This window comes from Python bivittatus, unplaced genomic scaffold, assembly GCF_059951505.1.
Source record: "Python bivittatus isolate LINGU-HERP-01145 unplaced genomic scaffold, Pbiv_v1 ctg000400_np1212, whole genome shotgun sequence".
In the NCBI taxonomy this organism is placed as follows: domain Eukaryota; kingdom Metazoa; phylum Chordata; class Lepidosauria; order Squamata; family Pythonidae; genus Python; species Python bivittatus.
In genome coordinates, this window is record NW_028277073.1 from 4197562 (window position 1) to 4210392 (window position 12831).

Here is a 12831-nt window from a genome sequence, read left to right on the forward strand (position 1 = left end):
TGGCGCTAACCTGTCTCATAACTTACCACTGAGCATTTGCTGCTTTCTAAAATGCTGACATTTTTAAGTAAAAAAAAATGAATGTTAGGAAAAAGGGCAAGAGTTATTTGGTGTGAGTGATGGTTTTAAGTCCCAGTTAACATTTATCTGCATGTACTTTTATACTGTATTGTCCTCTGGTGATAGATCTTTTTACCCACTGAAGCTGTAGCCCCTTAAACTACATAATACTCACCTATGATTAAGACAACAGTAAATAATTGGGCTGTACATTGCAGAACTCATGGCCAGCAAAAACACAGCCAGATAAACTTGCTGGATGTACTTCTGTCTGTTGATTTCCTTCCAGATGCTCCCCAAGATGAAGTAGAGATGATAAGGGAACCAGCAAATGGCAAATGTTATTACAACTGCGACCATTGCTCTGACGAACTGAGGGAGGAAAAAAAGCATAGGGATGTTTTATTGCTGTTTCACTCTTTCTTTCTCACTGTATAATCTAACTGTACCCCAAGGAATGGTACAAAATATTCCACATGAGAAACTTTCTGAGCTTGGAGCAGTCATTATTAAAGGGCCATGCTTGGACTCTGGATTCCAGAGTTTTGTTCTGAATTTGGGAAACAATGAGTGTTTTGTTCATAAACTTTCAAATATTTTGGCATCCTGTCATTGACTTGCTCTTAAAAACTTCTTCCAAGCCATGGCTACTTGGAAAATGCATTAGCCAAAAAAAAAAAAACAAACCAAAACAAACCCAGCAAGATTTCATTCTTGCCATACTCACATAAGTTGAAAAGTTAAGAACGTGGTAGTGAATGAGTGAGAGAGAAATGCTTCATTGTTGCTTTCACTGTTTGGAGACTTTTAATTCATTAAAAATGTCAGTTGTTCCCCTGCCTGCATTTTTATAGGCTGGGTAGCAAGTAGCAGTTAACCTGGATGTCCATCCACTTGAGAGGGAGAAAAGCCCTGTTTCAAGTTCCCACTGTTCCCTATGCAGAGCTCTTGAAACTTTCATGGGATACTCTTGGCCGCATCCTCGTGGAGGGGATGAGGGGGAGGTTCACTGCATTGCAAGCTGCATCATGGTGTTGTGAACAAGCCCCAGCCCTTTTCTATGTGCATTGCAACATTGCAGGCACACCCCAAAGAGATGGAGTTTGCCCCCAAAGGACACCGTTCACATTCTCATGGAGGTAGCAAGAGCAAGATGCCACAGGAGACTCAAAGCTTTCTAACACAACATTTCAAGTGGGGCTGTTTTATTCCAATCTCAGAACAAAGCAATTATTCATCTTTGATAAAGCAGTCAGCCTTTGACCAGCTTTTATGACTTTATTGACCCTGGCATGCCTTCACTACAAACCAATGGCTGGTCAATAAAAATGGGTTCTCTGTGCGGTTCTTATGGCTAATACAGTGGTCCTTCACCTTCGGAAAGATAAACCTATGGTCCCAGTTCCTTAGGGGATTGAACACCTGATGTTACTTGCAACTTATGAATGAGTGGCTTCAGACACAGATTATGGATGGAGGAGTACAATGAGGATATGATTACTTTTGTTGCAACTGTTTTATGAGAAGCCCTTACAATATAATCTTGTTAGTAGGGTGTTTCGCTCTTTTTCTTGTTTTCTTGTTTTCTATTTTTTGATTGTTTTGTTTAATTAAGTAATGGCAAAATAAAATTATTTTTAAAATCTAGGCTACAAAAATCCAGATTGTGACTGGATGGCAGGAAAGAGAGGAACAAAGAGTTCTCTGTTTTTTTTCCTGCCACATCTAGTAGTCATCCAGACTTCTGTAGTCCAGACATGAGAGGCCAAGTGTGGGCCCTTCTTGGTCACTTCATGAGTGCCAAGAAAATTAACCTATTCGTCACATTATTATCTTCACCTTGAAGTTCACTAAACATGGCAGGTTGATATTATTTTTACCTGAATTTTCCATTTTAATTTCTGAGTAGGCTCTTCTAAGTCTTTTTTTATGTTTCACTAGCAAAGTAGTTTTGTCTGCATATCTCAAATAATAAAAGTCTGGGGTATAAGCTCTCTGGGCCCCGAGGCAAACCTCTCATCTATGCAGCAAAACTCCAGACCAATAGATGCAGCAACAAATTAAGAGTTTTTTGTATGTTTGCAGTTACCTAAAGGTTGTCTAGAATTTAGCAGTCCATGTAAGATCTGTCTTTTCTTTCTTCCTTCCAATTGGAAGGAGGAAGAGAAGAGGAAGATGCAGAGAATGGCCAAAAGTAAGTACATTGAGGTCAATCTTAAGCTCAGAGGCACCTAAAAACAGATGTTAGGATGATGTACCAATGTTGGTGTCTCTGGCCAGCTGTTTTGCTCCTCCAGCTTGACCTGAGGTGTTTATATAAGGTTCTAAAAATCATAAACTGGTTCTAGAAGGAAGACCAACATGACTAAGATACCTTGTCAGAGGAGACAACTGCCAGCCAGTTCTTTGCTGACCTTCACTGCCATCACTCCCAAGGCTGCAAAGCTGAACACTCCTCCTTTGCACAGAGTATCCAGGAAAATGTATCATTTTATTTTTACTGCTGTTTTGACCACACTGGTGCTTACTAAGTGCAACAATTTGCTTAGTTAGAAGGTCTCATCTTTGTTAGGCGAGAGGGGCCCATTCAGAATCCCACGCTTGAGGGCCTCCAAAAATCCTGAAGTTCACGATGATTATTGTTGTGTTGGAGTTACCAGACCAGCAGGATTGTAATGGGTGACCCAAAACAACAGATGGATTCCCTGGTCTCAAACATGCTGACGCTGTCTTGATCCCCAGCCTGTGCCCCAGCTCAGTTCCAGACTAGCAATCTTACGTAGGTACATAATAGCAGGGAGCCTTTTGTGAAAGCTTGCTCACTGTGCCTGGTTTCACTGTATAACCTTTTCCCACAGACTGAGCTCTAGGCAAAGCTGGTTCTTCCTGTCTAAAGGGCAAGATAACATGTACCACATTGATTGGCTGGGCCATTATAATAAACAAGAAATTCTCTTCCAGAGACCTACCTTCCTTTGGAGCAGTATATATAGATTCTACAGGCTGTCAAAATTGTTAGGCATTTTATTTGAAATTAAGGCATTTTATCTGTGGGTCCTGGTGCCATCCATACTAGAAGTATTTTAATATTACTTGATGATGCAGCTATAGGCTGCTTATAAAAATGCTGAAATTTTTATACTTTACCCCTGTGAGATCTTGCCATTGAAAAATTATCCTAAATCATGCTGTGGCATTCATTTGTTTTCTTTTAAGGATTCAGGAATACAAGGTTGTGATTGTCATACTGACAAAAAGGGACACCTTCAACTTCTTTGCCACAAACAGATTAATGTCAGCCCAACTCTTACTGCCATGGGAACTACTGAAGACAGCAGAGGGCATCTGAGGAAATTTAAGCTGCTTTACAAAGATTGTTACTGGAGACATAATTGATTTATAATCTCCTTGGAATGAATGTGCACCTTTGTGGTGGTACAAGACTTGAATGGGTTTATATTACAATTCCATTTTAAGGCAGCATTTTATTTATTTTTTTTGTGAACAATTACTAACCTTTTTCTTAGCCACAGTCTTACGATGATAGTAGACCATATTAGTGTGATCTCCAGGAACATCATTATGCCACAGAGTTATTCCTATTGCGCTGTATGTAACAAACATCACAGTGAGAGGCAGCACATAAACCAGAACAATGACAGCTATGTGATACCTAAACAAGAGGAAGGAAGAAGAAAGAAAAGAAGAAAGGCTGAGTGTGAATTATCAAGGATAAATATTTCCCTTCCTTTAGTGAGAACATTCCCTGTGATACGGTGGGCAGCCTCTATCTACATGATGAAGCCATGATGGTGTGATCAAAGCTGTGCCTGGTTTTTATGTGCAGCTCATTGTAAAAGTTCATTATGTTTTGGGACTACCCCCCTTTAAACCTGTATTACATACATCAGTGTTTTCCAAACTTGGCCACTTTAAGATGAGTGGACTTCAACTCCCAGAATTCCCCAGCCAATCATGCTGGCTGGGGAATTCTGAGAGTTGAAGTCCACTCATCTTAAAGTGGCCAAGTTTGGACAACACTGGCATACATGATGCACATTAAAAAAAGGCAGGGCTTTAATTATGCAGAAGAGTCGCCATCTTGACCTTTTTGACCGTCCCTGTGGATGCCCCTGCTTCAAAGGAAAACTAGTTAAGCTTTCCCATCCATAATGGATTGAACAATCTTCTGATCCAATCAAGAAATGAAAACGGCCAGTGTCCGCCATCTTCACTCTTCCCTGTGTGAGAAAACTCAGAGCAAGATCTGGCACTGAAAGGAACGCTTTAATTATGACATCAGAGAGCGCATGATCACCTTCCTTTAGGGAACTGGGGCAGCTCATTAGTGGCAATGAAAAACTGATGAAATCATGATGGCACCATGTGGAATATATGGAAACAAAGAGGAAAAGAAGTGATGGGAACTTGCAAACAAGACTTGGTTGTAGTAAATGTTGTTTTTCTTCCTTTTGAAAGGAGATGGAATGGAAAAATATTTTAAGACTGCGTAGTAAAGACCTTTTGTTATTTGTAGCAGAGCGAAGCATTTTCAGTCTCCTGTTTTCTTTTCAGGCATTCTTATCTCTTCCTGTATCTGCCTCAATTTTTTTCCCTTTGCTCCAGAGAAAATCTGAGTCACCATGATGTAGAAGAAAATTTGTAATGCATCAACCAGTCTTTAGATGCTTCCATATTTTTTAACTGATAAACATTCAGATAAGGCTTGTTTTCATAACTTCCACTCCAGGAATCGGACACAGCAGTTAACTCACTTCTGTAATATTAGGTGGTGTCTATTTTAATGTAGTTTATGTACTTCACATTCCCACTTCAGCCATCTTTACAACACTGCAGCTAGTGGACCACCATGATTAGCTAGTGAATTATTCTGGGCTCCATTGGGGCACACATCTGTATGTGTGTATGTATGTGTGATACATCAGCCATTTTGAAAATGACAAAACCTCAGGGCCACAACTGTCACCTTGATTTTTTTGATCCTCTCCATGGACACCCATGCAAGAACTCTGACTAAATGCTTACTGCTCATGTCTTGAATAGACATGGGGGAGAGGACAGATACTGGCAGCAAGTCTTGCTCCCAACTGTGCTATATATCCCACATGTGCATAAAAGAAGGATTTTCTTCTAGCTGCTGTGAATACCAACTATATTAAAGACAGCAAATGTGAGAAGTTCTCAGTAGCAAATGGCAGAATCTATTTGGCCTTCTCTGAGCTCCAAAGTTTAGCAGGGTTAAAACTGGTGAGAACTTGGATGGGAGTTAGTTAGCTACACTTGGGTTCAACTCTTGATAATTATTGTGTTTGGTCATCATTTTATATTTTATATATCGGGTAGGTTTTTAAAAATGTTGTGTTGGTTTGTTTTCTTGGGGGGTATTTTTTGATTTTGCTGTACGCCACCCAGAATCACCTTGTTTGAGTTAGGTGGCCCTATAAATTCATCCTCTCCCCCAAAACCCTCTATGGACAAATGCTTGCCATCCATGTCTTGACTTATAACTCATCACTTTTCCAAGGACATTCCAGTAATCTTTTTGATGCCATCCATCTAGCTTGTCAATTTTTCTTCTTCCCTTCTACTTCCATCAGTGTTGCCAAACGTAATTATTTTTGCATACACAAACATTCTCCCTTTCTTGGGAATCTTCTTGGAGGGTGGCTATAACATAAATAAATATATAAATATTTGCTGTATAAATTTAACAGACATGGGAATAATATGTTCATCTCATTCTCATCCCTATTTTGAACAACTCTCCAGGTTCAGTTCTTATTGCTGCTTCAATTCTTCCAGTAAGGAATCATCTGGCACAACCATCAGCCTTACTATACTCCATTCAGTGAAATACCTTGCTGGAAAACCAACAGGGAACCCCCAATTATAGACTGGAAGGGGAAGTTGAAAAAACATCCTGGGAGGAGGAAAGAACAAATAATTTCCATCTTGTTATCGAGAAAATGGAATGAATATGTCCCTGTAACATCTTCCTTTCTGGGAAGACCTTGTGGCTTCTCCGAAATATCAGGGATACTGTTCCCCAAAATCTCTTTTCTCTTCCTTGCCCTAAAAATGGGATGCAGCTATTTATAAAGCCTAGTTGTACAAAATTTGAGGACTTTGACACAGAATTTCAAGTACTTCCCTTTCAAGGCATTCCTGATCCCAGAATGTCACAATCCAAGGAAGATAATAGCAATTTTTCATCTGCCGAGCAGAACCTGCAATATTTCTTTCATCTCATTATCTGTCATCCTGCTCCATAAGTACAAAGATGATACGCCTTTAAAAAGGGTATGGACTTTTTAGCTGACGGTTCTGAAAGCAGATGTAAGGCAGAACTACCAGCGACCCAGAATTCTCGTTCCTCCTCTTTCCTTGGATTAGATTTGTCAAAGTATATTTCTCACTTCAGTCTACATGGGGAACTTACGTGAGTTGCTGTCTTTGGCCATGATCGTGTGGCCAGGCAACGGCACATTTGGCCATGCCGTTATCAGTGATGACTTGCGCATAAAAGAACTGTGGAAAAGCTAGTCCACAAGCCACCAGCCAGATTATTCCTATGATCACTTTCGTGTTGGCTGCAGAAAGTTTTTGCTTGAAAGGGTAAATGATTGCCATATACCTGAAAGAAACAGGGAAGAATCAGAAGAAGTGAATTTTTCCATTGAACATCTATGCTAACAAACCCTTCAAATGTTACAGTTGAGGCAAATTCATTTTTTCTACATTAACTTGTTGAAAATGTCAATCTAGCTTCATGTAAACCCGACAGGTTTTCTACGGTTAATCACTTCTGATCTGTCTTGAGAGCAATATGGCCCTTCCCCAACAGTTTGCCTGGATAATGAAGAGATCTGAAAAGTGAAAATGAAAGGGAGGAAGAATGAAAAGGAGACCACAGAGAAAGAATGGAAAGCCACCTTCCCAATCAGCAACTGCTTCAGCCCTGCTCACCAGGAGCTTCCCTAAATGCTAGAAATAAGATTGTTCATCCTCTGGTCCAAAAAAGCAACAATGAATGGGGCCTTCAGTGCATGCAATGAAACTTTTGAGCATCTCTCCCCCACAACTATTTCAGAAATACATCATATTTCTTAATGTATTTCTTTAAAAATGTAACCAAGGAACTTTAAGTATTGATGTAAACTGCTAGGAGTTGTTTTCTAAGTATACAAACAATCCATTTAAAAAATGAAATAAAATGAAATAAAAATATTGAGGGATGCAAGGCCACATTTCTGCACCTCGATGGGGTTCTGAGGGCCAGCTAAGATGTATGCCATCTTTAGTGCCCTCGGTGCCAACATGTTTCCTTGATTCTCTCAACTCTGCTTGTAAAAGACGAAAACACAGTCCAACTCTCCAGCCCCTCTTCTCGGATAATGCTACCAACAATCCTGGATTGTGCAGATATAAGTTTCATTGCAAGGCCTTTTGTAATAATTTCCCACTCAGTTCTTTAAAATACGACATTATTTTATTCCATCTCTAACCTCTGAGAGGCAGAAGGGAAAAACTAAATGGCAATTTTTATAGGACCCCTGAAAAATGTTTTCCTTCCATTTTTCTAACAGGAATAGACAATGGTGTCATAGTTTACTCTGATTTGTGTATGTAGCTCTGGAAATGTTATGAGTCACTTTTCTTTTTCCCATAAGGGCTGTCCAGTCTTATCCCTTGCAACTGAAAGCCGCATGTTGCAAAGCTTTCTATCTCCCACCTGTTCTCAGCCGTCATATCAGATTGCTAATTCATACATTGCTTGGAGGGCAGTGAACTGTTGTGTACAAAGATGTTGTGTTTAGTGTAGTTATGCTCTGGGGCATGGAGAACATTTCATTTTTGGCAATCCTTGGCCTTCCCAGTTCATTTTTCTGCATCTGTATAGTTAATCTAGGCTTGTCAGAAGTAATACCCCTGGTGAAATAAAATTCAGGTTGGACTGGACTGGGCAATACACATACATGTACATAGAGAGAAAAATGAACCTGAAAAATACCATACTGATTTGCCTTTCTGGCAAATATTTAACATTTCTTACACTTTCATTTAGCTGAATCAAATGCAAATTATATGCTCCCAATTACTTTTTTATTTTATTTTTTTGTTATACAAGCTAAAAGCCCTTGCCTAGGAAGATCTCTAGGTTTTATACAGTAGAGTGTAAAAGAATATTTAGGAACGACAGGTATTTTTCTTGGCAATGCTCCTCAGCTGGAAAAAAAATGTATGGAAAGCAAAAATTTAATGGGTCAAGTTTGCCTGATCTCACTATTTGCTTGTCATATGCAGGAAAAAAACCCGACCAAACCTAATTGCAACAAAATCTGACTCATGTTTAGAAACTTACACAAGGAGGATTAACTTAGTTTACTTCCTTCCCTGAAAAAGATTTCAACAGCTGTTTGAAAAGCAAAAGTTCCACAGATGTGGCTTCTCTGGCCTTCAAATGTACCATTCCCCTACCCTCCTTCACTCAATACAGGTTGCTTGGAATCTCTAACTGCTGATTCCTCTCTGACCTACTTGGAAGGAAAGCATCTTTTGCATGCACCAGCAGCACACATGTGGGTGTGTTTCAAGTCACTTTCATAATGTCTGATTGCTCAAGTGATCAATATCAGCAAAGACCAGGGAAAATTACTTAAAAGTGATTCATAGATGGTATTATATCCCCATTAAAGTAACTAAAATTACTGGGAAAGGCCCATATAAATGTTGGAAGTGTGGTGAAGCAGAGAGCACCTGTATGCATCCAGGTAGTCCTTCTTTAATGTCCATTCGTTCAGCAACTGTTTGAAGTTATGATGGTGATGAAAAAATGGATGTATGACTGGTCCTCAAACTTATGACAATTGCAGTACCCCCGTGGTCATGTGATAAAAGTTCAGACTCGCCTGCATTTATGACCGCCCCCTTGCTGCTGCTGCCCCCCACCACTCCTGGGGCTTCGTACTGCGGCACCAAGGTAGCTGACTGCGGTGCAGGACTTGAGGCAACACTCTTTGGCAGTGGTGGCGGCACTAGTGGTGCTGGGGCTGAGGTAGAGGCCTGGGAGTGGAGACAGGTGTATGGGAGGAGCTGGAGGTAGTCCCTTACCTTACCAAGGCTCTAGGCTGGAAGGGACTAAGCCGGGGATGGCTTGGATCAGGATGGGTCTTTGCCTAACAACTGCATGGGATTTGCTTAACAACGGCAACAGGGACTGCCAGAACTGCCATTGATCAGTGGCGCAGTCACATGATGTCTCATTTAACGACCACATTGCTTAGTGACAGAGTTGTTGAGCATTACCTGTACAGCTAGTCCTCATTTAGCAACTCGGTCATTAAGTGAAGCAGTTGCTAAATGAAACCGCAACTGTGCTTATGATCATATTTCAGCTTTTCTTTCTTTTCAGACCTGCCAAGGTAAATGCGGGGATTGGTCACAAAGTTGCTTTTTCAACACTGTTGTTAACTACAAATGGTTGCTAAATGAGGCAGTTGCTACATGAGGACTACCTGTATATAGTGGTTCTGTGAGGTCGTAGAAAGATTGTGGTCGGAGGTGGGAGAGATAAATAGCGTGGATATAGGAAAATTTAGTCATGGCCCCAAGATAGGTTTACTGTTGTCGTTTAGTGAGGCCACTAGTGAACTAAAAATTAGACAATTGCTCAGTTCATGATGGTTGAGGCAAGGCTGGTCATAGCACACTATTGGAAGAATCCAGAGGCTCCATTATTAGAGCTTTGGTATGAAAAAATATGGAAAATTGTTGTAATGGAAAAACTGACATACAAAAAATGGGGGCGTTGGGATATACTAGAAAAATTACTTTTGACTCAATTTGGGGAAAAGTAATCCTTTTTCCAGAGTATAATAAGGCAAATTCCATTTTTTACCCCAGTACTTATAAAAGTTGCTATTGCAATCTTCCTTTGTTTTTAGATCTTTTTAATCTGTTGGTTTTTAAATTAATAAAGTTGATTTTTTTTAAAAAGGTATGATTGCTAAGATAAAGCAAAGCAGCTGAAGAATGCATAGGAAAGGTTCGACGCACCTTTGCTTAGTGTCTTTTATATCCAATTGTACTGTGATAAAGCAGCTCCTTCTAGGAGACTCAGGGAAAATTTTTCATGAGGGTTTTATTTTGTTAAATTTGGTTTCTTTGTGATTCACAGGATACAGCTGATTCAGAAAGAACAGGTCTTGTCAGGCCCACACCTTTGTTCTAAGTAAAATGCATTTCTGAACAAGGTGAACAAACATCTTTGATGCATTGTCCTTTCCCGACAAGGAGAAAAACAATCTTATTTGTACCTTCTGCCTGTTTAGAATAGACCTTACAGTGAAACTTTGTTTTACTGGACTTCAGTTCAATGGACTTTCCATGCAGGGGAGCAAAGTTCTCTTGCAATTGATATAATTTGCATAATGGCATCATTAGTTACATACATTGACATACATTGTATAATTTGTATCACTGTGTGATGATTTCATCACAGACATTATATAAAGTCTCATGAATCTGGAGTTTTGTTAACTCCAGATTCCATGCCAAACAAGTTAGGTCATGCCCAACTTTGTTTAAGTTTCTCTGTCATGTTTTTCTTGGATTTGTAAAAATCCTTTTTTGCACCAGTAAAATTTATTCCTTGCATTTAGAAGCCCACCCTATTCCATAAAAAGCCTGGGCAGAATACAATATTAAAAAAAGAAGCAATAAAACAAAGAAAAGAACAATGCACATCCAGAAGAACAAACATTCAAAATCACCAAACAAACGAGCAATCCAAAACATAAGAGGCTCACCAATACCCCTCGCCCAAGGCCTAGGAAGTGAATCAGGTCTTCAGAGACTGCCGTGGGGGCCAAATGGATCTCTTGGGATGGTATTTCAGAGGACACACACTGTGACAGAGATGGCCTCCTCCTGGGTCCCATCAGATTACACTGTTTGATTGGTGGGATTCTGAACATGCCCGCTTTGTCCCTCAGATAGCCAGGCCCTGTGCCATGAAGGGCTTTATAAGTGGTAACTAGCACTTTAAATTGCATCTGGAAGTTCTGGCAACTGGTGCAGCTTACAGAGCAGCGGTGTTATGTAAGTATATTGTAGAATGCCCATTACTGCTCATCCTGCTGTGTTCTGGACCAACTGAAGCTTCTGAGTGGTCTTCAAAGGTAGCTCCATGCAGAGCTCATAGCAATACTCTACATGTGAGATGACCAGGACATGAGTGACCATCTCCTGATCCAGGAATGGGTGCAACTGGCATGCCAGATGGATCTATGTAAAGGCCTTCCTGGCCAGAGCTGCCACATTCTCTTCTAGCAGGAGCTACAAGTCCAGGAAACCCCCCCTCCAAATTGTCCCCAGTGTGGAAGTGCTACCCCATTTAGGACTAAAGATTGAAATGTCTGGAATTGGGGAGCCCAAATATGCACAGCTACTCAGTCTTGTTAGGGTTGTGTCTGAGTCTATTCAATATTTTATTGCCCTAACCCTAACCCTGGGGTCAAGATGTACAGTTGGGAATCAGCAGCATACCGATGATGCCAGACCCCAAACAAATGGATGACCCAGTGGCCTCATGCAGATGTTTATTTATGTATTTCATTTATTTAACTGGATGACTCACAATATGCCAAACGATATAACAGAAACAACAACGAAACCAGACTTGGACAAAGAAAAAGAAAAAGAAAGAAGAGCAAGATGGTGAATGCAGCAAACCCTGAAATGTGCCACCAATGGATACCACCCAGCAAAGGGGGCACCAACCACCCTAGCCTAAGGCCTGGGAAAATAGCCAGGTCTTCATGGCCTTCTGGGATGCCATCAGTGTGGGAGCCATCCAGATTTCAGGGGGAACCTCATTCCAGAGAGCAGATGCTGCAACACAGAAGGTGCACTTCCTGGGTCCTGATAGACGACAGTGTTTAATCGAAGGAACCCAGAATGCACCACCCTGTCAGCTTGAATTAGCCAGGCAGATACTATGGGAGACAGACGACCCCTTAAATCAGTGTTGTCCAAACTTGGTCACTTTAAGATGAGTGGACTTCAACTCCCAGAATTCCCCAGCCAGCATGAATTCTGGGAGTTGAAGTCCACTCATCTTAAAGTGGCCAAGTTTGGACAACACTGCCTTAAATAATCAAGCCCTGTGCCATGTAGGGCTCTACAGGCGATAACCAGCACCTTGAACAGCGCTCAGAAGCAAACTGGCAACCAGTGCAGCAGAGGGATCATATGGGCATACTGAAGCATGGCTATAACTGCCCGCACTGCTGCATTATAGACCTGCTGAAGCTTCTAAGTGGTCTTCAAGGGCAATTCAGCGTAGAGCGTGTTGCAATAGTTGAGCCATGGGCACGAGTGACCGTCTGAAGGGCCTCCCGATCCAGGAAAGGATGCAACTAGCATATCAGATATTAAATAGAAAAGGCAAAAGCATCAAGTCCTGAGGCATCCCACATATAAGGGGCCTTGGGCTCACCACCTCCCATTTTGCAAACATTTGCAGGATTCTTCTTTCCAAGATGTAGGTATTTCCAAGGGCTTCTCCCTTCCTGAAGAGTGATCTATTAGGAGAAGTCCAATCAGTTCCTGTTTCCCTGGCTCTTTACAACTCGTAGCTTCTCTAGAGAGTTAATTCACTGGGCAACAAAATATTATTATTCCATCTTCAAGGAGGATAACCTTACTTCTCTCCCCCTCTTGTTTTTAAAGATTAGCTGTGAAAAAAAC

General features: G+C 40.9%; 1 protein-coding gene across 3 annotated transcripts in view; it reads right to left on the minus strand.

Annotated features, from left to right (window-relative positions):
* TACR2 (tachykinin receptor 2) overlaps window positions 1–12831 on the minus strand; it is a 38857-nt gene that overhangs the window by 14989 nt on the left and 11037 nt on the right. For 2 of the 3 annotated variants that reach the window (XM_088144330.1, XM_088144328.1), the window contains exons 3-5: window positions 6521–6715; window positions 3577–3733; window positions 236–432 (exon numbers count right to left, since the gene is read on the minus strand). In XM_088144330.1, coding sequence (XP_088000456.1) covers window positions 236–432; window positions 3577–3733; window positions 6521–6715 — 549 coding nt within the window. The remainder of the gene's footprint in view (window positions 1–235; window positions 433–3576; window positions 3734–6520; window positions 6716–12831) is intronic. The other variant, XM_088144329.1, reaches the window with a different exon arrangement.